This window comes from Dromaius novaehollandiae, chromosome 3 (genome assembly GCF_036370855.1).
Source record: "Dromaius novaehollandiae isolate bDroNov1 chromosome 3, bDroNov1.hap1, whole genome shotgun sequence".
Classification (NCBI taxonomy): Eukaryota; Metazoa; Chordata; class Aves; order Casuariiformes; family Dromaiidae; genus Dromaius; species Dromaius novaehollandiae.
The window spans coordinates 201,630-229,003 of record NC_088100.1 but is presented as its reverse complement, the minus strand read 5'-3'; the positions used below and the strand labels follow the sequence as shown (position 1 = coordinate 229,003).

General features: G+C 51.4%; 4 protein-coding genes and 1 long non-coding RNA gene across 5 annotated transcripts; all 5 read right to left on the bottom strand.

Annotated features, from left to right (window-relative positions):
* Positions 1-1,471: 1,471 nt before the first annotated feature.
* On the bottom strand, positions 1,472-5,619 carry LOC135327752 (protein maestro-like). The gene is made up of 7 exons (XM_064508105.1): positions 5,448-5,619; positions 4,960-5,142; positions 3,715-3,873; positions 3,100-3,222; positions 2,749-2,851; positions 2,275-2,340; positions 1,472-1,721 (listed from the first exon to the last, which is right to left on the bottom strand). Exons 1-7 carry the CDS (start codon positions 5,589-5,591, stop codon positions 1,618-1,620), a joined length of 882 nt encoding a protein of 293 aa, XP_064364175.1. The 5' UTR covers positions 5,592-5,619; the 3' UTR covers positions 1,472-1,617.
* A 3-nt stretch (positions 5,620-5,622) lies between these two features.
* On the bottom strand, positions 5,623-13,279 carry LOC135327734 (maestro heat-like repeat-containing protein family member 2B). The gene is made up of 13 exons (XM_064508081.1): positions 13,201-13,279; positions 12,584-12,716; positions 12,345-12,437; positions 11,749-11,853; positions 11,257-11,380; positions 10,392-10,495; positions 9,648-9,800; positions 8,465-8,619; positions 8,040-8,202; positions 7,537-7,730; positions 6,093-6,230; positions 5,785-5,896; positions 5,623-5,706 (listed from the first exon to the last, which is right to left on the bottom strand). Exons 1-13 carry the CDS (start codon positions 13,272-13,274, stop codon positions 5,623-5,625), a joined length of 1,632 nt encoding a protein of 543 aa, XP_064364151.1. The 5' UTR covers positions 13,275-13,279.
* A 2,306-nt stretch (positions 13,280-15,585) lies between these two features.
* Positions 15,586-16,470, bottom strand: LOC135327751 (uncharacterized). Its single transcript, XR_010388133.1, has 3 exons — positions 16,433-16,470; positions 16,011-16,118; positions 15,586-15,670 (listed from the first exon to the last, which is right to left on the bottom strand). It is a non-coding gene; the product is annotated as an uncharacterized LOC135327751 (long non-coding RNA).
* Positions 16,471-16,701: 231 nt separating this feature from the next.
* Positions 16,702-18,824, bottom strand: LOC135327750 (maestro heat-like repeat-containing protein family member 2B). The gene is made up of 4 exons (XM_064508103.1): positions 18,672-18,824; positions 18,164-18,314; positions 17,668-17,708; positions 16,702-17,329 (listed from the first exon to the last, which is right to left on the bottom strand). The coding sequence occupies exons 1-4, from the start codon at positions 18,747-18,749 to the stop codon at positions 17,156-17,158; spliced, it is 444 nt and encodes a 147-aa protein (XP_064364173.1). The 5' UTR covers positions 18,750-18,824; the 3' UTR covers positions 16,702-17,155.
* LOC135327733 (maestro heat-like repeat-containing protein family member 2B) lies at positions 18,814-26,933 on the bottom strand. The gene is made up of 11 exons (XM_064508080.1): positions 26,810-26,933; positions 25,905-26,044; positions 23,921-24,086; positions 23,493-23,591; positions 22,836-22,987; positions 22,209-22,352; positions 21,856-21,948; positions 21,075-21,144; positions 20,852-20,965; positions 19,833-19,952; positions 18,814-18,932 (listed from the first exon to the last, which is right to left on the bottom strand). The coding sequence occupies exons 3-11, from the start codon at positions 24,009-24,011 to the stop codon at positions 18,814-18,816; spliced, it is 1,002 nt and encodes a 333-aa protein (XP_064364150.1). The 5' UTR covers positions 24,012-24,086; positions 25,905-26,044; positions 26,810-26,933.
* Positions 26,934-27,374: the final 441 nt, after the last annotated feature.

Genomic DNA, 27,374 nt, shown 5'->3' with positions numbered 1-27,374 from the left:
TTGCTTACTGGATATGGCTTTTCTATCACAGCAACAGTTTGCTTACTTTCAGCTTCAGATAAGCCTCTAAGCAACTTATTAGCAATTATAATTTAGGCTGCTATGCTTAAATATGAATTGAAAGAAACTCAGAGGCGGTAACCTGTCCTTAGCTGCTTCCCCACACAGAGAATGTGGTGTCAAAACTGAAACCTGACAAAATAGCTCCAAGGAACCACTGCTAAGACTCTTTATTATGTGGTTCTTTGCAGTATTCTTTGGGTTTTAGATGTCCCTTTGCTGGCCCACAGACGTTTCCCAGCTGGTTATGCGCATGTCCCCTCCCGCACTCCGGAGCCCCGTCAGCTGGTGCCTCCCGGGGCTGCCCAGGAGCAGGAGCAGGCTGTGAGAACGGCCCTGTGTGCTGGCGTGTGTGTGAACAGGCGAATTTACTGTTTTGAACCTGACTGGAGCATGGAGCCAACACGAGTGTCGTGGAATTGTGACACACTGAAAGCGGCTCTGGCATTTTTCATGGCAGTAAATCTGCATGTCCTTGTCAGCACAGCAGCTCAGTGAAGGCAAAGGAAACTCGGCATCAGGAGTGGGATCAGAATTAGCTCCAGCTGCCTGGAGTGGACTTTCTGAGAAGCCTTTTCGCTGAACATCACCTTCCACAACCCACCGCTGAGGCACATGGAGACAAAACCCTAGTTCTCTGCACTGTGCCTTTTAGGCACAATCTGCATTTTCTGTGTTTCTTTCCTACAGTTCGCAAGGCTGAGAGCTCTGGAAGGGAGCGTCACAAAAGAGCAAAGACTTCTCATCCAGTCCTTGAAGGTGTTTGCAAAGGGCTTCCTTTCATTTCTCCAGTTACTTACATTGGCAGCCTCTTGAACGGCCTGTTCTTTCTCTGCCCTTTTGTGAAGATCGCTTTGCATTGGAAGCCGCAGGATCCGACAGTTCAAAGACAGCCCTAGCAGTACTCTGCTGTCTCACATTCTTTCTACTGACTGGCATTTGCTTGGTGAGGAGTACAGGACTCCTGCGTGTGCGACACACACCAGTACCCTCTGAACAGAGGCTTGGGTGCTGGAAGTACTGGTGGGCCTCTGCTGAGCTTTCTACATGGCTAAGGAGGGGCACCAGAGAGGAGAAGGTCTTCCAGTCAGTCCTTACTTCCACACGGCTGGGGCCGTAAAAAGCGGAGCCAAAACACACAGGAATGGCCAGAGGCTGCTACTCCAGACTCCAGAAAGCGAATCCCCATCTGGCCAGAACGCAGTCCCCGCCACAGACAAATATGCTCTGGGATCACTCGCCCACCTCACGGTGTTCAAGGTCAGCTCCAGACGCACAGCCCTCTCCAGCTCCCCCCCATACAGACACAGCTCAAGCACACTGCCAGCACAGCTGGGCCACGCACACAACAGCCCTGCTTTGGCCAGTGGCTTGTCCAGAGGCCCTCCACCCCAAGGAAGCACCTCGTGGATTTCTGTTCAATAGGCAATGTTTTATTTCAGTCAGCTGATTGCACTGGCTCCGTGGTAACACTCTGTGGACTGCCTGCTCTTGCCTTGCCTGTCTTGCCTTCCCGCTGCTCACTTTCTGCACTCAAAGATGTTTTCGGAGGACCTCCTAGTTGCTCCGAAGATTCCTGAGCTCCACCCAGTTGTCTCTGAGGACTTGAGCTGCTGCCTGCTGCACACTGGGATGCTCGTCTCCGTGGAACAAGTGGAGAGCTGAAAATGACACAGGCAGATTCCTAAATGACTGCCAAAGCCCAGGACCGAACGGTCGTGCCGTCCCTGACTCTCTGAGCGAGCACCACTCGAGAAAGCTGGGCAGCTTTCCCTGGGCTCAGTCCTGGGAGAGGGCGGGAAGGGTGGGAGATGAGTGGTCTGCTTTGCACACTGTCACTGCAAACCCTTGGCCTTCTGCACATAGTCAGCGAGAGAAGCTCTCTCCTGGCACCAAAGCTTCCTCCATCAGGAGTCTTCCATCTCCCTCTAAGTGGCCAGGAGGCTTCTTCTACTTCAGCCATTTGGCCGAATGTGTGCAAAAGCTTAGTTTCTCAAGAGCCTGACTTTTCCCAGCGGTTACCCAAAAGACATTCAGAGTTTATCAGGAGCTTCTCTCTCTGGGGATGCAAGAGCACGGAGGCCATGTGCAGCTGACATAAAGTCATACCCAGGATGAGTATTGGGGCACGACACCAGAGAGAAGGGGCAGCGTTGGGCAGTGGAAGGTGGTGACATCTTTCCATGGAATGCAGGAAGGGCAACTGTAACCTACCTGTGCTCAGAAAACTCGTACTGTGCTCTCTCAGCCACTGGCTGTCTGCGTTTTCCAGGATAACACCTAGTCGCACAATGCAAATAAGTAAACATCAAGGCACTTCCTGTGGTAGCCCTAATTCCCAATCTAGTCGCTTCCTGGTCTTGGACAATGGATGATAGGCTTTGGGGAGCAGGGGAAAGCTAGAAATACCAAACCAGAAGGGTCCCTCCCGCTTTAAAGTTCCTGGGCAGAAGCAGGAGGCAGAGCTGAGCAACTGTGTGCGCCAGGGGCCAAGCCTAATGTGGAGCACTAATTCCACTGTGCCTTTGCTAGAGACTTCAGCCCCTTTACAGCCTGTAACTAATTCCTCCTGCTGCCACCCTCCTAAGGCAGGTGACTGTCCCTGGTGCCACTGCAGAGAAAGTGGAGATTGTCCTTTGCTGTCTCTTGCAGGGAGGAGCAGAAGAGAATATCAGCTTTGTCTCTTACCAGCTAATCGGATGGCTGCAGTCCGCATCCCCCAACACGAGCTCCAGAAGTAGGTCTGGAGGGTGCCATAGACGCTTTCCAGAAGCTCTGGCATGTCTCTGGCCTGGTAGAAAACAGAGAAACAGGAGTTCTTTGGCTGAAAAGGCCCTGCCATTGACCCTTGGCAAAGAGGGCAGATGAACTAGGAGAGGAAGAAAAGAGACGGAGGCTGCAAGGGACTGACAGTTCCCATCATTGCCATGCTAGTTCCCACCCTACCACTTCCCAGAAGGCCACTCCATGCTCCAGGTCTCTGAGCCAGGGAAAGTCACTGCCACCAGGCAGTCTCACCCTGGGCCACAGCTTACTCACCAGGTGACTGCAGACAGCTTCCTGGAGCTCTTCTGCACTCTTCTCGGTGTTCAGAGCAACTTGGGTTTGCAGCTTCTGCAGGCCCAGGAATGGAGTGCAGAGCAGGAAAGTGCTTCGACAGGCCTGAAAAGGAGAGTTGCCCCAGCTCAGCCCTCCCCAGGACCAGCGAGGTGCCTTTCAAGGGACCTCATTGAGCTGAGCCCTGCTGTTCTCTTTCAAGAGGGGGGGATGTTTCACTCAACGCCATTTCTAGAAAGGAGAGGGGAGGGATTGCAACAGCAGCCATCGTTCCCCTGGCCTGGTATGTGGCACTCCAGAGAGAGTATCGGTGCCTGAGAGCTGTCGCCACGCGATAGCTGTTAACTGATGTGCCCTTGGGAGAAGCCCCGGATCTCAGGAAGCAGGGGAGATCAGAAGGGACGTGGTCAGCAAAGGCTTGGAGGCCTGAGCACTGCGGAGTCTGGGAAGACTGTCCTGCACCTCAAACAGAAAATGCTGTCGGAAGAGTTTGAGGTTGTCTTTCCATGCAGAGACATTATCAGGAAGGCCAGTATTGCTCTGCTGTTACCATGTAGCACCCTCCTCATGAAGAAAGAAGTGAAAGGTGGCTCTTACATTGCAAACTTCTGGATCTGGGTCCTGAAGATGGAGCATAATTCTGGTCCACGTAGAAGTTGTAATTTCTTTGCCGAGAAAAGATTTCCATTTCCTCTTGGCAGAGGAGGCCAGGACTCCATACAAGGTGAAGGCTGAGGAACGAAGGACTGCCTCGTCCTGCAATCAGGAAACCCCAGTCACCAAGTTGCTGCCTAGGACCGCAAAACAAACATCTCCTGGCCAGCCAAATGCTGAGCCCATATCCTGAGCAATGGTTCTAGGCAGTTTGTCCAAGGCCAGAGGATCAAGAGAATCCATTTCTTTGAAAGACACCATTTGGCATCAAGAAAGGGTTGCCTTATGCTGAGTCTTTCCTTGTCCATTGCTCAGCTTCTCAGGACCGTGCCTCCTGAGCTACTGGGCACTTAGGCTTTTGGTCTCCGAGGTCCTCAAACACTTTACTGGCACCTGACAGAGAGCTAAAAACCTAGAAGCTCTTGGACTCCAGAGTTCCCAGACTCAGAGCCACCTGGCAGCCTCACACGTTCCTAAGGCTTCAGGGCTTTCACACAGAGACAGCCCTCCAGGTGGCCTGTAAGGGAGTTGTAAACAGTCAGTTTCCATTTCCCTCAGAAAAAGAAAAAAAACCCCTCAGATTCAAAAGGCTCTACAAAATGGAATACTTGATTCCAGTTGGTACTGCTCTGTGGAAGAACTCCGGCTCAGAAGACTCTGTTGTGGTCTGTCATACCACAGCATGGGCACCTCTCATGTCAGAGCAAGTGAACTCCCGCCATTTGCGAGGAGCATCTAAGCAAGTCTTCCAGACTGTAGAGGCCATGGAGAGGAAGAGGCAGTCCAAGGCGCAAGCCCTCCTTTCCAGGGTAGATGCTGAAAAGACCCAGGGTACAGAGCTAGGCAAAGGAGACCCTCAACACCCCTCTTCCTCTCCATTGACAATGAAAGAACCTGTGAGGGCTAGACCAGACATGGAGAACTACTGTGAAGGGAGGTGACGTCCTCCCTCAGTGTCCAGCCTTTCTTCACTCCTTCCCAAGGGCAATCCAAAGGTGATTAGCTCGCTATGGAGCTAGGAATCAGCAGACATCATCCCAAGTCTCATCAGTTTCTCTTCAGGCTTTTCTAGGAATGAGGCTTCTTCCCTGAACCCAAACAGTCCTCATCTGTGCTTGCTCACATCATACCTTTCAGATGATCTCACAGACTACTCAAACAAGAGTTACCTACTGCTCGTTCACTTACGACATCAAAGAAAGTCTTGGTATAAAGGGCGATTTCTTTAAAGGTGACTCCAATGTCCTTCTCTCCCAGCTCTGCCACCACTTTCGCCAGAGCTGACAAACTCTCGCCCACGATCTCAGAAGAGGTGACGTCCTTGATGGCCCTCATTAACGCCTTCAGAATGGCCTTCTTGTGCTTTCTCAGCTGTCAAAGCAGAAGGCACACAAGAGCTCCTCACCATTCATGCCTACAGCAGAAGTTCTTTACCATTTCTCCCAAGAACAGAATTGGCAAGAAACCAGTCCAGAGCACACCTTAGCCCAAGGCTACACACTCTGTCTCCAGTTGCACCTTTGAAGCCAGAGTGATGTCGGAGAATGGAGCATGGTCTTAAGACACACCAGAATTTCCCTGTTGTGGTTGGTCCAGCTTCTGTAAGCCTTGTGCAGCTCTTTACCAGGACCTGTCTGGTTAGGAGCTTTCTGTAGTGAGTGCAAGCTCATGCTCACCTTCTCAGGTGCTCCACTGGCCAGATTGCCCAGGCCCCTCACTGCCATCCGGCGCACAGTGCTGCTGGCATCCAGGGATTTGTCCACCAATGCACGGCGGACAAGCTGAAGTAGCTTCCACTTCTGAAGCATTGGCGCCTTCATCAGCTAGGAAAGAGCACCATGACCATTAGCATTAGATTGATCCTGAGCACTCATGGCACATGCGTAACTGTTCATGGATTCCAGCATGGCTGGGATACTTTCTGCTAGGATCTTCCTGGAGAAAGAGATGGCCGAGACAGCAGCTTGCAAAGACAACTGCTCTCAAGCCTTCCTTTTCCACCTTCTGTCTTACCTCAGCAAAGAAAGATGCTGCCATGATCCTCAGGTTTGCTGATGGCGAGTCCAGCCATGGCAAGACAGCACGTATGGTGGTCACCGTGACCACATCCGTTTGGAGGAGAACACTGCACACACAACACAAGAAGACAAGAAGGCGACAGAGTATGAGGTTCCAACAGTCAGCTGCTGTGATGCAGACGGTCTTCTTTGGCAACTCAGGACAGCCTCCCCAGGCAGATATGCTGGAGAGGTTCCCATCCAGACCGTTTCTGGCTTACAGTCACCCCCAAGAAGGAGAGAAGGCCTCCACAAGGCTCTTACCTAGTCAGCAGACACATGCCCTCATGGTATGTCCGGGGATTTTCAAGAAAAGCCCATGTGTTCTGCTTCCGGAGAATCCCCATGCATTTCTCACTGATGCACTTGCAGAGCACAGTATCTAATGCTTTGATGGAAAGCCTGATTGAAAAGAATATACATATGTCAGAATCGGAGCACTTGAGACTGTGTCAGGATCACTGAGGAAGCTCAGCCACTTTCAGAGGCACTCATTAACTTCTTCCAAGCCCCAGCGAGTAATACTCAAAGCACCCCCTGAAAGCACACTTCATAATCCCAAAGGGCATCAGGCTAAAAGGAAACTGGCATGATCACTCGCTTTGATGCCCCCAAACTCACTGAACACAGGGGAAAACCCGGAAGCCTCAACTTCTTTGATGCTAGAACCTGAGGGGTCTTCTGCAGTACCAGAGTACCATTTATGCAAAAGATGCACAACAAGGTCCTCCGAGCTGGGGAAATGAATTGCAGTGGGCAGGAATCACCATGCTGTCGCTGCATCACCACTTGTGGGTTCCCCAAACAGACTAGTAATGGTAGAAGAGGAGGCCCAGCACAGCTTGAGGGGACAGTCGCCCTTGCAAGGCCAAGAGGTACTTTGTTCTCTATCATTCATATAAGCAAAGTCTCTCAGGGTTCATACACCAAAAAGAAAAAAAAGAGAGAGAGAAAAACAAACAGCACCCCAAGCGATGTTTGGAAACCTGCTGTGGCCACTGTCTGGACAAAGAGAAATTCAGTTCTGGTTTCCTAAGGAAAGGATTAAACATGGTGACAGCAGAAATCTTGTCCATGGAGCACAGAAGCCTCTCTCATAGGAAGAACAGCTACCTTCAAGGCTATAAGACTGGAAGGACCAGAAGGATGTCCTGCCATATCCTCCAGTGCTGACAAACGGGTCGACTCAGCTGAAGGCCAGGGAGCTGTCTCCACTCATGTCTGGTGAGGCAGGAATGTTCCTGCTTTCATCAAACCCCAATCATTGAATAACTGAGACTTTTGATTCAAAAGCACCTCCAAAGGGGAATAAAATCATCCAAGGATGCCCAGGGAAGACTAATAACAAAGTAGACAAAAACCAAGCCCAAAGAAATAGATGAAACAGCAGAATTCCCTGTGCATGACACAGAGTAAACCAATAGGTGAATTTTAGCTGTGCTGAGAGGGCCAGTTCCGCCTTCATTTCTGCTGTAGCTTTTCCTCACCAGGGCCACACAAGATTTTCTTCAGACTAGCTCCCACCAGCCTACTTTTTCAAAAGCATATTGAGCTCATGCTAGGGCACAAGAGACAACTCACAGGCTTTTTAAGAAAGTGGAGCAAAGCCTGACAAGAACGCAGAGAGAGGAGACAGACATAGACAAAGACTGGCTTGGTGAGGTGAGCTAAAGCTGCATCCTTCATCTCTGCCCGTTTTGCTCATTACCTGCAAGGACTGCTGCCTTCACCACTTGCCACAAGGACTGGCTCGTCTTCAACTCTTCCTGCAGATGAAGGCAGCTCCTTTCCAAGAGTGTTGCTGATTTGTTTCAGCAGCATTGGAAACAGCCGTGGCAGCAGGAGAGACACACTTTCCCGGGGCTCCAGGGAATACACCAGCTCACGGAGGGCACAGGTTACCTATGAAGAAATGCCGTCACAAACCACTTGGAAAGGAAGAGCTTTTGCCACCACTTACCCCACCTGCCTGCCCGCCTGCCTGGCTGCTCTCCTCTGGAGCTCTGACTTCTGCCACAAGCTTGTGGATGGGCAACAACAAGCTCTCACAGCTTCTCACAGTGATCAAAATGAGAATGACCCAGCAAAGCACACTGTGAGGCTTCTGCATGTGGATTTACAAGTGCCTGTGTACCAGGAGGATGTCCAACCCCTCGCTTTCATTCCACGGGATCCTCAGCCAAAGAGGGGCAGAAATGTCACTTCACATACCATGAGAGGCTCCAGCGCAGCCAGATTGTCGCTCCCTTCCTCATCGAGGCAGTTGCTTCTGGCGGGGGTGTCTTCAGCGCTCTCCAGTTTGCCCATTAGCAACTGGAGCATTTCAATTGCAAAGATGCCTCTGCCAAGAGTCCTCCACAGCTCCACGGTATCACTGCAGGTGAACAGTTTACCCGTGATCGCGTGTACTCTTGGGCCTGCAGCCCCTCAAAGGCAGGTTAAATACCCCCCCCCTCCCAGCGCGGAGCTTTAGCAGCCCCAGTCCCTGGCAAGTCACAAGCACATGCTCTGGCAACAGTCGGACTTTTCTCCTCGGGGAGAGAGACAACTGGCTGCTGAACAGAGTCCCCTCTAGTGCCGCCAGGCTGTGGCGTCTCTGGGCTCCTGAAGTGGAAGGAGAGGGGAGGGGAACCTACCTGTCCATGGGCAGGTGTCTCTGGAGGAGGCTGTTGGTTACTGCCTCAGGGTGATAGCAGCCCAGGACAGACACTGCCTCAAAGAGGAACTCCTTCAGGCTGCCCTGCTGAGCAGCTGGCAGATGATCGTAAAGGATTGTCAGGATTTCTGGCACCTGGAAGGGACAAGGAAAGAACAGCAGGTTGTTTTAGGCCTTTCCTAGGGCTTCCCTTAAAGCCAGACCAATTCTTCAGCACATGAGCAAGTCCTGCTTCCTTGACCATTTGTCAAGATCTCACCCTAAACTTCAGCCCTACCACTCCACACAGTGGAGGGTTTTCTTTTGGGTCTAAGTGTGCTCCTTGCCCTCTCACGCACACAGATGTGCTGTCATTGCACATGCCTTGGCTCCCTTCTGTTTTCAGCTTCTCTTCTCATGCACACAAAAGACATTTTAACGTTTCACCCAGAGCAGTCTGAACGCTTCTAACTATGTGCTTGAAATAATGCAACATCAAGACCTAACACATTCTTCACACCTTCCGAAGATACCATGCAGTGCCTGCACAAGGGCCTTCAGGTCCTTCCTGGAGGAACCAGCTCTCCAGGGATACTTGTCCTTGCCTCCAGCCTCCTCATTTCTCATAGATTTAACACCTTCCCCAGAGGGAACAACTTTGCTCTGGAGGAAGACATTTGGCAGATCCTTTCACCGCCAGAAACTGTGGCCGTAGCCTGCACAGAGCAAAACTACTCACTTCTCCTGTGGATGACAGCTATCAAGACACTATCTGTCTGCTCTTTTTCCCCACAGGACAGACACCAAGCGATCTGCTGACCACGTATGAAAGGAACAGAGCCCAGGAGAAAAGATGGCTGGCACCGTTCACCAGTGGACCCCGAGACGCAGCACAGACCAGAGAAAGGGGGGGGGGGCTCAACTAAATTGTGTCTATCAGATTTGCTCCTTCTTGGCACTGTGTCTGGAACAGTTGGAGACTTTGCTCCAGAAGGGTTTGTATTGCTGGCACCAGATGCACAGTAGCTCTTGGATTAGGTTGCCAGGACTTCAGCTGGATAAACAAGACATTCTTGGCTCTGCATGCAAGATGCATTTCTGCAGACCACAGCAGCTAGACAAGGGGTAGTGCAGCAGCTCAGTGTCAAAGTTCCAACTCTAAAGATAAACAAGGGGTGTTTTACCTCCAGCAACATTTCTCTTCCACATTCCTTCAGGAAGATGAGCATCCACTCGCCTGCTGCCCGAGCACAAGTGGGGCTGAAGGACAGCATGCTGCCCAGGACAGCCTTCAGAAAGCCTCTTGCCTGCTCTGAGCAAAAGGATTTGCATGCAACCTGGAGAGAAATGAGAAACAGGAGAAACAACATCAGAAGTCTGCTTCCTCTCTTACAAGCAAAGGACAAGAAAACTTGAGCAGCTTCTCAGTTCAGCCATTAGCTAATCCTGAAGGTGGCAGGTGCTTTGTATTCCAATTGCACATACAACTTCTTCTTTTGATTTATGAAGCTCATAGAGTTGGAAGGCTCTTCCATGAGGTCGGTTGCTTGCCTACACAACTTATGTTCTTAAAATAACTCTCAAGAGCTGGCAAGCTAATACATGTTAAAATAAAGAGAAAGCCATCGGGCTAAGGAACTTCCCTGCTTTGCTTCAACAGCTCACTTTCCCCAGATGGAGAGTGTTTGGGTGTGGATGGATGAAAACAAACACACAAACTCATAGAAACTTCATGGAGTCTACTTCTTTCCCCAGTGGGAACGCTAGATATTGTTATGCTTCAAAACCCTCTTACTACTTGCTAACAACAGAGGCCCCATTGCTATAGGCCACTCTGAAAGGGGAGAGAAATCTTGGAAGTAAAGAAGAGAAAAGTGATGGGAGCTGAGCCACCAGGTAGCCACAGCTCTGGCTTTGGAGTCAGTAACCTTTGCGATTTTGGAAGAGGTCCTCAGCAGCGAATCCACATCTGCGGCCATCAGCTCCTCACAGAAGTGATTCAGATCCACTTCCCTTGTGTGCATAACCTTGCCTAAAAGAAACACAGGTGGGAAAGGATAGGCACATTTTCTGAAAATGAACCCCCAGTCCACAGCCATTGATCAAGGAATCACCAAATGGTGGTAGGGAATTCCACAGGGGTAGTGCAGGACCCTTCTGAACTCTGGGTGCAGCATTTTACGAGTCAGGCCATCAGATTCTGCTCTATGCCAGTCAGAAAAAGCACTCTCCTTCTCCTACAGCAGTTTTCAGACTATACCTATTGTCCTCAACTATGGCTCCTCTTTTTCTCAGCCCCTCCATCCCATGTGCAAGCACAGGTCACACCTATCCTCTGACTGGGAGGAGGGTCTCCATAGATTCATCAGTGTGGACAGGTGATGCTGACCAAAGTCCACTCCAGAAGCCCAGGTGTACAACTCCCTTCTAAACAATTTCTCAACTGGGATCATTACTTTGTCTCTACAAAGCTAGAAAGTGCTGTCCTCTAATCCTTGGCGCCTGAGAGTGCTGCCCTGAGACAGAAATGTGGGAGGGCTCTCATTCTCCACAGCACCCAGAAGTGCCCCTGAGGCAGGGCTGCTCAGAGAACTTTCCCAAGCCTCCCTTGTGCTATGGCCAGGAGGGAAAAGAATGACCAAGGTCTGGATGCAAGAAACCAGCAGTCTGCTGTCCATTACTCTTCTCCTCTGGCAATGGAGCCCCCTCCCTGCACATTGCCTCTGCTGCCAGACAGGGAAGAGAGGGAAGAGCAGGCGGAAGGAAGTGGGAAGCAATGACTGTTCTTCTCACCTTGTGTTGAGAGAAGGCAGCTGATACAGTCGACTGCCCGCTGGCGTGATGTGGCCAGGGAGTCACAGCTGAGAGGCCCCAGCACTCCAATCATGGAGCCAAACTGCTCAGAAGAGTTTTCTCTCTGGTAGAAATCAAAGAAAGAAGAAAGTTCTCAGGCTGCAGGAGTGGCCCTTCAACCTTCTCCTTCTGACACTGACTCCTGACCCACAGCAGGGCATCTGGATCGACAGAAGCTCAGCTTTATCCTCCCAGGAGATTAGCAACCCAGAGCACAGCTCTGAGCAAACCTCCCTGCCAGGGAAGCAGAAGGGCTTAAGGAGCAATGCTGTCTTGGTGGCAGATGGGTGCTGAGGTTAGGGCAGAGCTGCAGAGAAGACCTGCAGGGCCTCCTGGCTCGCCAGGGCTGCCCTCGTCTTGGTTCCCCGAGAGACTCCAGCTGAACCCACAAGCACTCCCAAAGAGTTTTGGGAAGAGGGAGTCAATACTCACAGCATCCTCCAGTCTCTCGGTGTAAGTCTTTAGCAGATGAGTGCAGGCATAAAGGGCCCTCTCTCTCTCCCACTCTTTCCCAGAACGGAGCCAGGCCTCTAGGAGCTGTTGGAAGACCACAGCTAGATCAGGGCATGCATCGTTTGCACGCACACACACTCACACACACACACACACACACTCCTTTACAGTCTCCCACCTTTTCTTCCCCCAGGAACCACACTAAGGATACATTGGCCTCCATGGGAATTCATCACCGCTGTGAGGTACACAAACACTGAAGGCTTCTTATATTAGTGTATCTGATACTTGCACACAGCACTCACTCATCAGCAAAGATTGGGAGTGCCTTGTATCCGTCCACCATGGCCATCTTGGCAACAGCTCCCATTGCAACATGCCCTGACAACCAATAACACAACTCCTACAGCCACGACGGGCCATAGTTTTCTCCACCTCCAGGGAAGAATTGCATGCCTTGCACCTGCCTCCAGAGCATCTCCTATTCTCAGATGATCCCCTAAAGCGTGAGGCCCTCCATCCTTGGCTCTCCTCTTGACAAAAGAGAGTTTCCCTTTCTCCTCTTTGCTACTCACGTGAAAGGTTTCCTTGAGCCATGACAAGGTCAGCTCTTCCTCAAGACTTGTCATGAGGCGAGCAAGAGCTTCCAGGGATCGTGTATAGAGAGCCTAAAAGCAAGAGAGAAGGAGTGGTAGCTGAAATCAGAGAGCCTCAGAACTCAGCCAGAGTCCAGAGCCTCAGCTCTGCCAGCATTCAGTGCATGATAAGGTGCAGCTCTGAACATGCAGAGCAGCAGAGGGGGATTGACAGCTACCTCTGCATGCTCAGCATCATCTGCTGCCTCCCCTTCTTTTGTCTGCTCAAGGGGAGGAAGGGGAAATAGGCTTCGGAAGCACTCCTGAAGAAGATGACAGTTTTCCTTCTGGGTCAGAGATGGCTTGATCTTGCTGGCAGAAGACAAAAGAAAGAGTTCAGAAAGGACACTTGCTACTCTTTGCCAGAGGGGGTCCAGTGGCAGCTAGAGTTCATCTGAAGCTGGAGCCCCAGTTCCCAACACTGCTGTTCCATGAAGAGGGAGCACTTCCGCCAACTCCCATGGATTCTTGCCCATCAGACTCCCAGGGTACAGAGAGCCGGGAGCTCTCTTCCCCCAGCCAGCCAGCCAGCCAGCCAGCCAGCAGCCTTTCTGCAGCCCAGACCACTCTCTGTTCCACACTTCTCCAATCTACAGCCTCAGGCCATCTCTCTCCAACACTGGGCTCCAGGATCTGTACCGCATCACATCTTCCAGGATCATACAAAACGGGGACCATCACCTCACCCCACACCAAAGGCAGCTTCTCACCCCACACTCAGGTCAACTGTGAAGCTTTAGTCAGCTCCTCTGTGACATGCGGAGGAATACCCAGCACACAGGAGGAAAAGCCCTACCTCAAGTGCTCCACCGCAAGAATTGCCCTGTAGCGAACGGGAGAAGCCACACAATCCAGGGGCTCCTGCTTCATGAAGTCCTGCAGGTCACAGAGAGACAGGTACACAGAGGTCAGAGGGCAGGAAAGAAGAGGGCCTTGCCTCAGCAAGAAGAGCAGATTCTTCTTCCGCGCGCGTGGCTAACACAGACAGCCTCCATGCAGGTTTCTCCCAGAACTGCCGGAAGACCGCAGCTCCAGAGAGGACAGACCCACTGCTCTTCCCAGGGATCACCCACAAGCTGGCAGCACAAGGGACCCTAGTGTGCTGGTGCCTAGGCCTCGGACACTCCCAAGTTTGCCCAAGGCCTTTCTCAGCCCACAGAGAACAATGCCTCTCTGAGGAAACCCTCTCAGTGCACAAACTCTTCTGCAGGACAGCCTCTCTCACTCCATGTCACTCACCAGCACAAGCTCCAGCAGCACCCTCTTCGAAGCAAAGCTGAAGTTCTCACAGGTGCCAACGCCTTGAAGGGCGCAGCTGACTTCTGTGACACTCTGGATTAGGGCCAGCTTGAGTTCTGTGTCCTGAGGACCAGGAAAGAAAAACAAGGTGACATAGATGAGGAGCTGTTCAAAGGACCAAAGGCCAAAAGATTAACAGGAGGGCCAAAAGATCAACCCAAGGGCCAAAGCTACTCTCAAAGTGCTGCGGAGGGAAGAAACTGCATCCTCCAGGAGCCTAGGGGGAAGGGCTTCTGGGTCTTATTTCAGTGGAAGGAGATCTCTCCTGGGATCCTAGGAAGACATTGACTACCTGGAAGCAGAAAGGAGCTTTCCCCAGCTTCCTACCCAAAAGAGAGCCCCCTGGACTCTGGCCCAAGGCAGTGGGGAAAGCAAATCTGGAACAACGGAAACTGGAAATGGGAGAAGGGCAAGGAGCAAGGCTCATTCAGGGAGCATTTACTGGGGCTGGGAAAGTGATGCCCGGTGTCTGCAAGGTGCAAGGAGAAAGAGTGAGAGTCGGGGAAACAGAAAACACTAGTATGCGAAAGACGGCAGCAGTTCAGATTACCGCCAACACTACGAGGCTGCAGAGACTCATCTGGAGCCCTCTGTCCCCTGCATGGGGAGCAACGGCTAGAACTGGACCTGGGATACTGCTTGTGCTTCGGGTCTCTGACATCTCAGACAAGTCCCCCAAAACTCAAAGAACACCAGCAATGACACGGGGATATATGTCAAAGGGATAGAGTGGCAGGTTTGGAACTGGAGATCCAGGACTCTTGTTGAGAGCAGATCTTTCCAAACAGATGCTCTGTCCCAGTAAGCTCCGGTTCAGAGGAGGGCGGGAGCTAGCTCTAGACTAATTGTCCCGACACCGAGCATTCACAGCTCCTACCTGAGGGCTGGTTCTGTACTGGCACAGGATGTTCTCTACAATGTCCGTCTCGACCCGGGCAAGAAGCTGCTGCTTGGGTGCGTGGAGTGCTATTTTACTGTAGATGAGCATGACAGCAGCAGCTGTCTTTGCTCCGTTCTCCTTCTGGTGCTCCTGGAAAATTGGGAAAGTCAGGAGGATTCAGTCGAGCCTCTTCATTTTACCTTAGACTTCCCCTTTGCTTCTAGCTGAGAAACTGCCTCCAAACAGGTACGAGCTTGCCTTTTTCATCCACACTTCTCAAAACATTTCACCAAGTAACTCTTCAATGCCTCCGTTAACTCTCTGGGAGAGAGCTGTTCTCCCTCCCACTGTCTCCCTCTCTTGTGTCTAAGAGCTGGAACTCTTAGACAAAGGAGGGCTGAAGTGCAGAACCTCCTTCCTTGACACCACCAGGAGTTTGAGCACTGCCCATTGACCATCCCTCATTTCCATTTGCCAGCTGAACTGAAACCACACCCAACACTGTTCCAGTGGCCAGTTGCTGTTTGTTGCCACTGCTGGGGAATTTTGATCCATGACTTTGTAATGGGATCTGTCCTGAAGACGCCTGAAGCACCAGAACTCCTGGCTACAGGCTTCCGGCAGTTCTTACACAAGCAAAGAAAGCCAAGACAACAGAGAAAACCTGCTTCCCTTACCTTCTGGAGGGTGAAGACCCTAGGAAGTCTCCTATTCTCCCCAGCAGCAGCAAAGTCATGGACTGTCTTCAAGGCCAGGTCGAAGTGGCCCTCAGCAGAGGATGCTAACACCGAAATCGGTCCCTGCAACACAAGGGAAAGAGTGAGTCTGTTTCCATCCCACACATTCATCCCTTTCAAGCTTTCAAGCATATTGCCTGAGGGAATCAGCAGGAAAAAGCTCCAAGTCAGGCAACGAGATCCAAGCTGCCGAGGGAAAACTGGAGAGCGCAGGGATAGAGAGCACCCACCTCTCTCTCAGAAGGTTCCAGACGTCTGAGTCTTTCCAAGTAGCTCTGCAGCTGTTCTTCAATGTAGCTGATGTTCTGAGACGCTGCCAGTGCTCCCCCCACAGCCTTATAGAGGAAATTCTGAAAGAGAAGAGGCCAGCGCGAAGAGGTTGCTAACACATCAACCTGTCATCACTGGAGAAGCGGAACACCCAGCTACCACCCCATCTCAAGGACCAAGAGACAGCCAAGGCACCAAGACTATAAAAACAGCCCATTTCTTGGCCCAATCCAGTTACCAGCTCTATACAGAGAATTAAAGGAAGAAAAAAAAAAAAGACATTATGTAGGGCTGAGAATAGGAAGCAGTGAAAAGCAACTGTATTGAAAAAAACCATGCAGGGAGAGAAGCATCCTGTGGCTCTGCCACCAAACCTCTCAAGGAAGAAAAGTAAAGACCAAGTCTTAGCAGAGGACCAACCTTCTCCTTGGAAAAGTTTGGATAGTGGGCCATCTGCTGAGTTAACTCGCCATTCAGCTTCATATTCCAGGTCTCATTCTTTATGGCTTCCAGAGATGTTCTCAGGAACTATGGAGAAAACAAAAAGTGGAGCAAATGCTTCCTCAGGTTTTGTCAAGGTCTTTCTCTCATTCCAGTGTAACAAGAAGGTGTCTGGGGACAGCTCACACTACGGATAATCCATCTTCCCTTCCCACCCCTTTAATCTGCCCCAGACCCTTCTTCCAATATGCAGCTAAGATCCTTCTGGGTCTCAGGAAACTATAGAGAAAGAGGCAGTGGCGCTTTTAGGACAACAGGCCCAAGTTCTGGGAGAGGACAGGCTTGCCCAAAACCTCACTGCCAAGACCCCACCTCCCAGCTGTCATAAAAGAACTCTGTACCTGCAGCAGACGGCACTCCCATTCTGCATAGTCCAGGGAGCTCTCATCTTTTCCTGGGAAACAAGAGGACACAACAGCAGGTCATCTGATTACAGTGAGCCCAAAAGAAGCATCCACACGTCTCCTTTGGAAGCAAAAAGTCCAGCATTCCCAGGCTACCAGCTCCCAGAATGTACCTGTTCTGTCAGGGCTCAAAGGCAGCTACTCCACCAGCCCCTTTGTGAGTCCAAATGCATAAGGTATGTCCAAGTCCCATTTGTTCAGGACCATGGAATCAACGCTGGGGAATACTGACTGCTGGTCAAAGCAGCTGTCTATTTCCTCACAGGAAGAAAAATGAGGCAGAAGGGCCTTTCACAACCAGCTGGAGCTTAGTGCAAGAGAGAACTGCCACTGCCAAGCTGGACTCGACTGGTGACTCTGAACTTCCAAGGAGAGGGCAGTGCCACAAAATCTCCTCAAGGGGGAATGTAACCACTCACAAACACTGTCCAAGCAAGGGTGGGAGGATGCTGCCAGAGCCTGCCATTCTGATGCAATATGCCAGGCTAAAGCCCACACAGGGATCAGATTATTTCAGGAGCATTACTTCTCTCAGCTGTCAGTTCCAGCTCCCTGGAACTGGGAGGGATGAAGAACAAGACAGCTTTAAGACACTCAAGGGCTCCGTTGTCCTCAGGCACTCTGGGGACCTGCCTTTTCCTGACTTCCCTTCTGTCCTCTTCAAATCAATCCCCTCCCAGCGGACACTTTACCTTCAAGGTACTGCAGCAAGGAAGGGATCTGTGCCATCCAGGGAATCCCCACCGCTCTGTGAATTGCCCTGTGAAGGGTCTTCAGCAGCTGCAGGGCAACAGCTCCATGGCCACCTCCTTCATAAGGAGAGCAAGCAAGCACCTGGAAGAGGGAAGGAGAGAGAATTAGAGCTCCAGCCTGACAGAGGAACAGCAGTTTGTCTGAGAAAGGAGAGGGGCTTTGCAGGTGCCATGGCAGGCAGCACACAGCAGAACTGCTTCTCTTTTTGCACTGCCTCCCTGAGGAATGGCGCGTCCTTGCTATTCGAGAGGTCCACACTGGGAATGCCCAGGCAGTCCTTGGAGGGCAAGACGCCCTCCAGCAGGCTTGTTCCTCCCTGAAGGCTGCAAGCATCTGCCTTGAAAGCAGTCTCCATCCGGAGCTCTCCCCCTTTCCCTTGGTCAGGAAAACTCTGCCCCGAGGAGTCCCCAACTACTCACCAGGAGACGTACCAGCAGAGCCTGGGGAGTTGGCAGTTTGGCTGGAAAGAGAAAGAAAGATCCATTTCAGCAGGCCAAGTCCCACACAAGATGATCACCCGTCCATCCCAGGCAAAGCCTCCAGGACAGGACTGAAGGGGCCTGATAATCTGCTGATAAATTTGCCTTCCCCCAGCTTTTCCCATCTTAGGGTATCCATGCAATTAACGTGCCGAAAGGAAGGTAACTCCCCAGCACTGCCAGCAAGGAGTCCTCCATTTTACAGGGAGAATGCTGAGAAATGAAGAGCAAAGCATTTTCTCTGGGAAATGCAGAGGAAATTTCCACAAAGGAAATACAGGGCAGGACTCCCTGTCACCTAGCAGAAGGGCAAGGCTGTGCTGTTCACTCTTCCCAGCCTCCCAGTTGGGTCTGCCAGGGGACAGAGACACACACAGGCTCAGCCTGTCCACCTGACAGAGCAGGACAGAATACTTTGGAAGTTTCTCTCTTTTACCGCGTTCTTGGTAGCACAGGTAATTGGGTTCCTCCTTCTCTTCTGCTCTCTCCTGTCTCTCCACGAGCTCCCTGAGGCAGCGGGAGAGTGGGACCAGAGTGCCAGTGTACTGAGCTGGCACTACGAACTGGAGGAGCCTTGGCCATAGGAGCTGCAGAGCAAAATACAGCAATTCAGCACGTCATTCTTTCCATCCCTTCAACTCCTGTTTTCATAGTGGCTGTCCTCTGTGGCTATGACCCAGCCCCTCCACTGTTAGCCCTCTCCAGGGCATTACTTCATGTCTCTCCCACCCTTTCTCTTCTGTCTCTCTTCCTTCTAGTCCACTGTCCTAATCCCCACTTGAGCCCATCTCTTGGACTGTTATTCACAAGGCTTCATTTCCCCTCTCCTCCGACAAGACATTCTGGTAGCCCCGTGCTCGGAAGAGCTTGTCAGCAGGGAGGGGGAGGGCTAGAAGAAGGTATCCTCAAGGCAAGAAGTAGCACCAGGTGGTGGGATGACTTACTCTTGTCATGCCGCTTGCTGAGACGTCCAGGGTGTCGAGGACATGTAAGCAGAGAGTTTGAAGCGCGGTCTCTGCCATTGCTTCCCTCTCAGAGAGGTTTCCTGTCTCCTGCAAGACACAAGTTTGAAAACACTCCCATCAGCTACTGTTTCTTCAGGAAGAGGCTAGAGGCTTCAGTAGGAGACTTGGCTTTTGCTTTGGGAGCACAGGTCACCTGAGGTAAGACAATGGGAAATCCTATAGTAGGGGTCACATCCTGGACTGCAAGGAAAACTACACAGAATGCAGAGAGAGCAACTGCCTGTTTGCAATTACCCAACCAATGGGGGTAAATGGTTTATTCGCGACAGCAGATGCTCAATGGCCCGAGCTCCGTTTTAATGACACCAAAGAAACGCTCTTCAGAGGAGTTCTGCTCAATTCCTGCACTGAAAGGAGAGCAGAACTGGCCCCAAGGACAAGGAAGAGGAGGTGGGAGTTCTTGACACGCTTCTCCTTACAAATGCAGCCTTCAGGAGCCTCACAACAAATGACTGAACAAGAGGAAAGGCACAGCCAAAGCCAAGAGCTTCACCAAGTCCTTGTTCTGGTGAGCCACCTACAAGGAGTCATTCCCTGTGGACCTGGCTGGCAACACCTAAGAAAGAGGTGCCTGTGGTCCCTTTGTTTCCAGAAAGCACACAGGGCCCGAAAGCACTGCATGGAGGGCAGGACAGGTTTGGACAGAAATATGGAGGACAAGGAAAGAACTGGAGAGCTTTTCCGGCTTGTCCTGCTTAGCCCACAATTTCTGTCTTTTGCTGATCATCCATCAGCAGTTCAGAAAAGACTTGTCCACCTTTGTATCCTGCTGAGAATCCACTTTTCCAGGGTGGCTTTTGCCAAGCAGTTTTGCTGAAATCCCTGGCAGCACCACTGCTCTTTTCTTACTCTCCCACGGTGCCTCCGATTGCATGACATGGTGGTGTAGCACCACAGCCGCACCCTTGACAGCAACAGAGAGACCCACGATTCAAGTCGGTTGGGATGCTGATGAGGTCATGGCACCAGGCACTCAAGGGCTGCTGCTTGGGGGCCTCCACATTTTCAGGGAAGCTCAGTGCAGTAGTCAGTGGACAAAAGGCACAAAACAAAGCCCCAAATGTCACATTCTCCTCTTACCAGTCTGCTGGTGGCCCGACTGAACTCCCTGAAAACATAGGCCACCAGACCCCAGGCCGAACAGTTCTCGACACCAGAGCTGAACAGTTCCTTGATGAAACCAAGAACAGCCTTCTTCACCTGCCAGGGAGGAGATTGCAAACAAGAGTAACCATGAGTCCTTCTCTCCAAAGCAGGAAACATATGCCTAGGCTAGATCCAAACTGCGTAGGGAAATGCTTCCCCTGTCACTCATCAGGCTACCATCCCTTCCCCAGCCACCTCACCTTACTCCGGTGGTCTCCAAAGACAGTTTCCACTGCCTTGACAACCAGGAACATGTTCTTTCTTATCGCCATTGCTGAAAGGAAGTACAGGTACGTTGAGGCAGAGCCCACCCCTCCAAAAGAGCACTGTCAAAATGTCTCTGCTTTCTCATGGACAGCTAGACAGAAAGCACGGGGCCAAAATCTGACTTCAGGGGAAGCAGCAGAAGCCAGGAGCAACAGGGACTGCCTAACACAGAGAGTTAGAAAAATGGGATCCACACTGGAATTCACTACTCTTTATGCTCGGAGTGTTACTGAGCTTCAGCTGTCACCCCTGACGAAGCGTGGTCAATAACTATCCAGACAGAGTGCTCGGCTGGGTTTGATACGGTTGGAGACTACAATTCATTTGAGTAACATAGTCTTTGTAAGCACCCACGCATTTCTGTGCTTCACCCTTTCTCAGCTGAAACATGGTAAGGTGCTTGGTCCACACTAAGCGTGTGCCCTCCATGGATTTTGACAAGGCTGCTGGCCTGTTTCTCAGAGCTGAAGGGGACTCGGGCGACTTCTGAGATACCTCAGGGAGTGTGCACTTCTTGTGCACTCAGGTTGCAGAGGAGTCTGGTCTACCACAGCCCAACTGCACAGCCTGAACACCTCCTCTGATCAGGCTCTGGCAGTTCATGGCTTCAGCTCTTGGCTGTTTCTGCTCGTAGTCCCTCAGCCAAAGTACATCATTCCTCCTATTTTCTTCCTAGTGTTACTTACGGTCACAATGAACAAAGAATCTCAGCAGAGACAGGGCTGCTATTCTAGAAGCCTCGTTCTCAGCCTCCAGTTGTGAGTACAGAAACTCCATGGTCTCCTCAGGGAAGCTTCGGGCTGGAGGGAAGAAATCATGTTCTAGGTTAACAATCAAGCTCTTCTCCCATTGCAGAGCTTTGCAGGAGAGTTTCAAAGAAACCACAGCCAAATTCTGTTTTCTCCTTACCTAGTAGCAGCATGCAGTGGCACAGCTCTGTTTTATGGCCAATGCGGTGCTTCTTGGTCACATCCGAGAGCTGTGGGAATGAGGTACGTTTTAGGATCAGTCTTGAGAGAGACTGAAAAGAATCGCTCCTATGAGGTCTTGTCTCCCTGGGGACTCACAGGGAAAGATGCCATTCAAGAAGGACAGTGCTCTGTCCTCACAAAGCTGTCTTCTGCTTCCCCCCCACACCCTTCTGTCTCTCTGGAACTCTACGGAGAGGCCAGAGATGAGCTTGTGCTCTGACAGACAGCTTCTAGATCCTGGAGTCAGAGATGAACACCTTCCTGAGCGTCTTGTCAGCTCCACTCTAACGCTCCAGAGGGAGTTTGAGCCTACGACAGGGGACCCACAGCCAAAACAAAGGCTACGCCCTAGAGGCAAGAGCAACCTTTGAGTTCCAGTCAGTTCCGCAGCAGCAAAAGGCCGTTAGGATACAAGGGCTGGCTGGGATTCCAAGGCTCAGCTTCAGCTCTCTGGGCTCCAGATTCCTCCTGCTCTCTGCCCGAGCAGGAAACTCCTTTGTGAACTGAGCTGTCCCTGGAACCAGGCAAAGCAGCCCTGGAAAAGTCCGTGGGCACCTGGCCGGAATGGGGGCCTCAACAGCTGCATGGACCTGACTGCAAGGTATGAGAAAAGCCCAAAGGAGGGAAACTCTGCCCTGCCACCCCATGGGTCTTTCCTGCCAACCAGAGGCAGACCTGCTAACCCAGAGGGAAGTGCAAGATGTTCAGCCCCTGCTTACCTGGTTGTGCACAACAATGCAGATGATAAAAACTCTTTCCCTGGGGATAAAGGGCTCAGTTTTCTCCACAGCTTCCAAGAAATGCCTGAGACGCTACAAGAAAAAGTGAAAACGAGAGGGTGGCTTGTGAGTGAGAGCAGCTCATTAACACAGGACAGCATGCCTCCACAGTTGGCTGTTCTCTGCCCTGAAAAAACAGGCAGTATCAAGCCTCCCCCTCCATCTGTGTGCGACTGTCTTGGCTTCTTCTCTAACAGGTTCCCAGCTCCTCCAGGAACTCCCACAGCTCCCTGATCCCAGCACACACTCACCCTGACCCATGCAGCCACATCGTATCTTGCCAGACACCTCACCTTGGTCACGTGAAAACCATCTTGGACCTCTTCATACTGGTCCAAGAGCCAGGAGAGCTGGTCGCACACATGCCCTTGATACTCTTCCTGATGAAGGAGGAGGCCCATCATAGCTGCCACAGCCCTGATGATGTCCTCCTTGAGCTGCACACAAGGAAGACAGAAGACCTTTGTTTGCTCCGACTGAAGCTCTGCTCTAGGAGGCAGCATCCCCCAGACACAAACTTCCCCCTTCCCAAAGACGGCCATTTCCCAGCTTCCTCTGGAGGAAACGGTCTTGCTCGAGAAGAGAGAGAACATTTCCCCTCTTCTAAACCCAAGACCCTTGGGGCTCAAAGGCCACTGGAATTTGGCTGGTTCCCAGCGGCGGTTCTCCAGACCCGGCCTGGCCTCACTAGTTCATCGCGAGGCTGCAAAGCGGGACTCCAGGCACACTGCCTGTTGGCCCACAGCATTTCCACACTGTCGAGCTGCAGCAGGCTCCCAGCTCTAGACAACGCCTCAACGACCTGCTTCCTCCCTGGAAAGCACTTCTCCTGACGTGACACCACTGTTCCCCAGAAAGACAGGTGAACTCCAGCACTGCAGCTGCTGCTGCTAAAGGGCCACAAAGGCAGCCAGTCTCACCTCCTTCTCTTCACAGTCCAGCCAGTTTCTGACCACGTAGCAGAAGAAAGGGTATGTCTTCTCACAAAGCTGGGCTTCCCCTATTCGAGGGAAGGAGCACTTTGCCCAGTCTTGGAAGTAAACAGTCACCCCTTTCGACCACGTTTCCAGAACTGCATGAAAGATGGGGAGAAAGGTCACTCTGTCAAGTATGTCCCAGAGAGAAGAGTTTGCATTATCACTCCAGCCTGTCTCAAACTGCCGTCCCATGCTCATCAGCACTTAGCTCCAGAGCAGTTTTGGGTTCTGGGGCAGGCGTGAAATGTTTGAAAATGCCTTCCTTGAAATGCTAAGCTGTTTCTCTCCTCCCTCTTCTCCTCCTTGTTCCTGCTAGTCCTTTTTCCCCCCTCCAAGATTAGCTGTTGAGTAGTAAAATTAGCTGAGTAGTAAAACTCCAACAACTCCATTCCCTTCCTGGCCACAGCCATCTCCTGAGCTTTAGACATTCTTTTATGTTGTACAGACTGTTTGGAGCTTTAAAGGGCTGGAGCTCCCTAGAGGTTCAGAACCTGCAGTAGCAGCTTGAGAGAGAAGAGACTTGGGTGCCGACTGCCGCTCACTAACTTCCCCTTCCCTCTGCATCCCAGTGCAGCCCTGGCACTAGAGGTGGACACTTACCAGCACAGAAGGCTTGCTTCATCCTGCTGCTCTGTACTCGCCCCAGCATGGTGTACATGACATTCCAGGTCATTTCCAGAAACGGGATGCAGCTCAGTGCTGCAGAGAAGGGCAGAGGGAAAGCAAACAACCTGCTGTCAGGAAAGCTGTTCAGCAAGGGTGCCCTTCCCCGAGGGATGGGAGCAGGGAAGCCCTTCAGGGTGGGACTGGAAGCAGAGTGGAGCAGAACTCCGCTAGGCTGGGTCTTCCCACGGTCCCATCCTTAGGGCACTTAGCTCAGGGGACAAAGCCACCACTTCCGACTGCTCCCAGGCAGCAAAAGATGTGGAAGCCATAACCCTGTAGCTCTCCCATATTCCAACAACCGAAACCCTTCTCCCGCTGCTCAAAGAAGCCAGCACCAAAGCATGCAGCCCAAGTTGCCGTACCATAGCTCGTGGCCAGTTTGCTGAGGGTTATAAAAACAAATTCCTGAGGGATATCCTCCACAGGCTTCAGATGACGCTGTAGCTCTTCCATGACTTGTAGGAAGTGAGAGCGGGCCAGGGAGACCAGGATGTTACTTGCTGCTCTTTGCACGACATCCGTTACACCCTACAAAAGGACCATGAAGGAAAACCATCAACACAGGAAAGACTGAGGCAGCGGGGCAGATGGAACTAGCCAACGATGGCTGTATGACTTCAGCTCTACATTTCCATGTTGAAGGGAAGAGTGAGAGAAACGTCATCTCTCCAGAGAGATCCATCAGTGATAAATATTCCCTGCCTTGTTTGGCTGCCACCGCTTTGCCCCTTTGTGAAAGGTAAGCAGTTCAGCAGTCCTAAACTTGTTGGTCAAGAAAGAGTTTGACCATTTGCCCTTCTGTGCTACTGCTGCCTCTCCCTTCCCTTTGTGACAGCGGGAGAATAGGAACAGAGAAGCTCCCAGAAGGCTCCAGCAACGAACACGCTCCACACAGAAGGCCAGATGGAATATTGGGTACAGCAGGGAAGGGACTGGCACTTCGCCATGCCTCTTCCTCAAAGCAGGATGACTACCTAAGAACGGTAATCCAATGGCCAACCGTGTGGAAGCAGGCTGAGTTTCTGCCTCCCTGCCTGGAGCCTTTCCCTTCAGCACAGACATGCTTGTTACAGCAGTCGTGGGCCTGCTTGCCTCAGCTGCAGCCAAAGGCCCAGTGCCACTTTACACAGGGCAGCTGCTTCAGAGGTTGCACCTGCTCAAGAGCTTGGCTGGATATGGCCCTTTCCCTCAAGGAGTCAGCTCCCCTGAGGAAGAGTCTCCCATAGTGGGATCTGGGGACTGTCATTGGTTCTTAAGGCAAAGGGGAGATCTTTGGTGTCATGCTATAGCTTTCCAGACAACAGGGCTCTAGGCAGGATGCTTTGACTAGCTTCGAAGAGAACAAGCTTGCCACTCTCAAATCCCTTGAAGCCAATGTTATTAATTGGCTTAACAGATCTCTCTCCAAATGGTCACCATCTTCCTGGAGGATTCTCCCCAGTTCCTGGTAAATTTCTACCCGATTACCCTGAGGACAAATCAGAACAGGGAACATCTGAACTTCTTTCTCCTTGATGACCAGGATGTCATAGAGCACTTGGTCCGTACAGCCTTCCCAAACGGCATCATGCAGACAGCTCCATTTCGAGGATCTAGTCCTAGAAAGTAGCTGAGTGACCAGCCTCACAAGGAAGTGTTTCGCCAAACGGAGGATCCACCCATTGCTCTGGTAAGGATCTCCCCAACTTCACAGCTCCCTCCACTCTGCTGGATATTCTGCAACCACACAGTTGCTGCCCCAAAGAGCTCATAGCTCCTCTAGACCAAACAAAGTGCCGGGGGCAAAAGGAATACACGGGACAATGGCATTTCCAGACTTCCTTGGTAGGGCCTGACTCACAGGCTTCCCCCGGCTCCTTAGGGAAGTTCCTGGGGTAACTTTTGTGGATCATACCGGGAGATCTACCTTCCCTGCACAGATTGGTTCTCAAATTATGTTTATGTTTCACTGTCTTTGAGAAGTCGACAAAGATCAAAGCATGGTCGGAGCTGCAGACAGCAGCCCAGACAGAGAGGTGGCCGGGGGCTTAGGGTGGGTGTAGGACTACTGCTGCGCTCAGGAAGTTTTCAGAGAATATGTCGACAAAAGGAGGAAGCCTGGGGAGAGCAAATGACCAGAAGGTTGGCCGTGTCCTCTACTGCACTCCTGCCTTCTGTGAGAAAGGATGATGTGCAGTAGCATTGTCTCCTAATGACTGGCAAAAATTGCATTTCTGTGATGCGGTGTTTGCAGGAGAGTGCATTTACCATGTGGCAAGAGCACATCCCCTGGTGCCTGAGCCAGGCACGTTCGGAATCCAAGTGCTTGAATTCAGGTGGAATCCACTGAAACTGCCACTCCCTTACCTCATTTTCCTGCAGTTGGCACAGAAAGGAGACCACAGAGCCAGGCAAGGTGTTGGTGGCTGCAGGAGGAGACTCTGCATCCACGCCTCCATCCTCAGGCTCCTCAGGTCTCACCCGGGAAGCTCTTTTAGTCAAGCGACCTGGAAGGAAACAAGCTGAGGATTACCTGCCCTCAGGTACTAGCATCAGGCAGGGTCAAACGGCTCCCCAGCCTTCAGGGAAATCCCTCCCCTCACTGCTAACACCAGAAGACCAGCTGGTTTGCAGCAGGTGCCTCTATTACCCAGCCAAAGGTGGGCGTATTGGAGCCACCAGATTCAGGCAGGCAGGCCTGACGTCTGGTAGATGGCATCAAAGTTGTCTGCAGTGTGCCGAGGAGACACAGCAGAAAAACGACTCTGCCTTGGTTGCTTCCTTTCCCTTCCCTCCGAGGGATTTTGTGGATGAGTTCCTTGGGTGAGAAGTTCACAGCAGGAGGATCCAGGTCGAGATCAGGCATTTAGAAATCGAGCAGAGGACAGCCCCGAACGGGAGGAGCTCTGTGGGCCTGCCATAAAGAACTGAGGAGTGGCCCTTACCCCACCACAATCGTAATCTCTTCATCTCAGAAGGAATTCCTTCCGGACAGCAGTGCTCGCTCCAGCTACCTCCTCACAGGTGAAGGAGCAAGCCACTGAAGACCCCACCTCCCCAGACGCCCGGGCGGGCAGCCAAGGCCATTGTGACACCCCCGCGTCCCATGCACACCTCACAGACGTCTGCTGACCGCTGCGGGCTGGTGTCCCAGGCAGTCCCTCCCTTGGGGGATGGCACCAGAGGTGGGCACGGGCTCAGGAGCAGGCTCCTTGCCCTCCCACAAAGCCACTTTTCCCCATCTCGCTCAGTCACTCGTTCGTGGGTCTTACTTCTGGAGTGGTCAGGAGTATGGACGGTATCTGCGCGTCTTCTCACACCTCCTTTTCTGTTCAATTGGCATTTTCCAGCGACCGGAGATGGAGTGGTCACCTGGGCTGATGGGCTCTTTTCTTTCTTTCTTTTCCGCCATGATGTCGATGCCCTCAGAAAAAGAGGCTTATGCCATACCCTGGAGATAGAGTATTTCTCAATAGATTACAAGAAGACAACCTTATGTGACTGTAATTTTCATATGAGAGTGAATAAAGATAAAATTGTAAACATATTTTCTGGAAAGTCTTTTTTTTCTGTGTAAGGAAATACATTTTTATGCATATTTCCAATAAAATGTAAAAAAAAAAAAAAAGTAACAGCATTCTATTATTGTTGCCTAAAGCTTTTTTCCAGTTAGTGTGTATTTCAATTAATATATTTTAAATGTACAAGTATTACAGATAGCAATGTTGAAATATAAAAATTGATTTTTGAGTTACAAGCAACTTCCATTTAGATCCACATATTAAAATGTTTAAAAAATATCAATTAAAGAAATCTTGAATTATTCTTCTCATCAGC

Coding starts and splice junctions, on each gene's coding strand:
- LOC135327752 (XM_064508105.1), bottom strand. CDS start 5,591: ATGAAGGCGCCAATGCTTCAGAAGTGGAAGCTACTTCAGCTTGTCCGC. Junction 2,341..2,748: donor TGCAGCCATCCGATTAGCTG/GTAAGAGACAAA, acceptor TTGTGCGACTAG/GTGTTATCCTGGAAAACGCA. Junction 1,722..2,274: donor TACGAGTTTTCTGAGCACAG/GTAGGTTACAGT, acceptor TGTCATTTTCAG/CTCTCCACTTGTTCCACGGA.
- LOC135327750 (XM_064508103.1), bottom strand. CDS start 18,749: ATGGCAGAGACCGCGCTTCAAACTCTCTGCTTACATGTCCTCGACACC. Junction 18,315..18,671: donor CAGCAAGCGGCATGACAAGA/GTAAGTCATCCC, acceptor TTTGCTCTGCAG/CTCCTATGGCCAAGGCTCCT. Junction 17,709..18,163: donor CCTGTGCTACCAAGAACGCG/GTAAAAGAGAGA, acceptor TTCTCTTTCCAG/CCAAACTGCCAACTCCCCAG.
- LOC135327734 (XM_064508081.1), bottom strand. CDS start 13,274: ATGAAGCAGGAGCCCCTGGATTGTGTGGCTTCTCCCGTTCGCTACAGG. Junction 12,438..12,583: donor ATGATGCTGAGCATGCAGAG/GTAGCTGTCAAT, acceptor TCTTGCTTTTAG/GCTCTCTATACACGATCCCT. Junction 5,897..6,092: donor GGCATGTGTCTGCTGACTAG/GTAAGAGCCTTG, acceptor TTGTGTGTGCAG/TGTTCTCCTCCAAACGGATG.
- LOC135327733 (XM_064508080.1), bottom strand. CDS start 24,011: ATGGAAGAGCTACAGCGTCATCTGAAGCCTGTGGAGGATATCCCTCAG. Junction 21,145..21,855: donor GCATTGTTGTGCACAACCAG/GTAAGCAGGGGC, acceptor TCATTCCCACAG/CTCTCGGATGTGACCAAGAA. Junction 20,966..21,074: donor CCACTGCATGCTGCTACTAG/GTAAGGAGAAAA, acceptor TCTTCCCTCCAG/CCCGAAGCTTCCCTGAGGAG.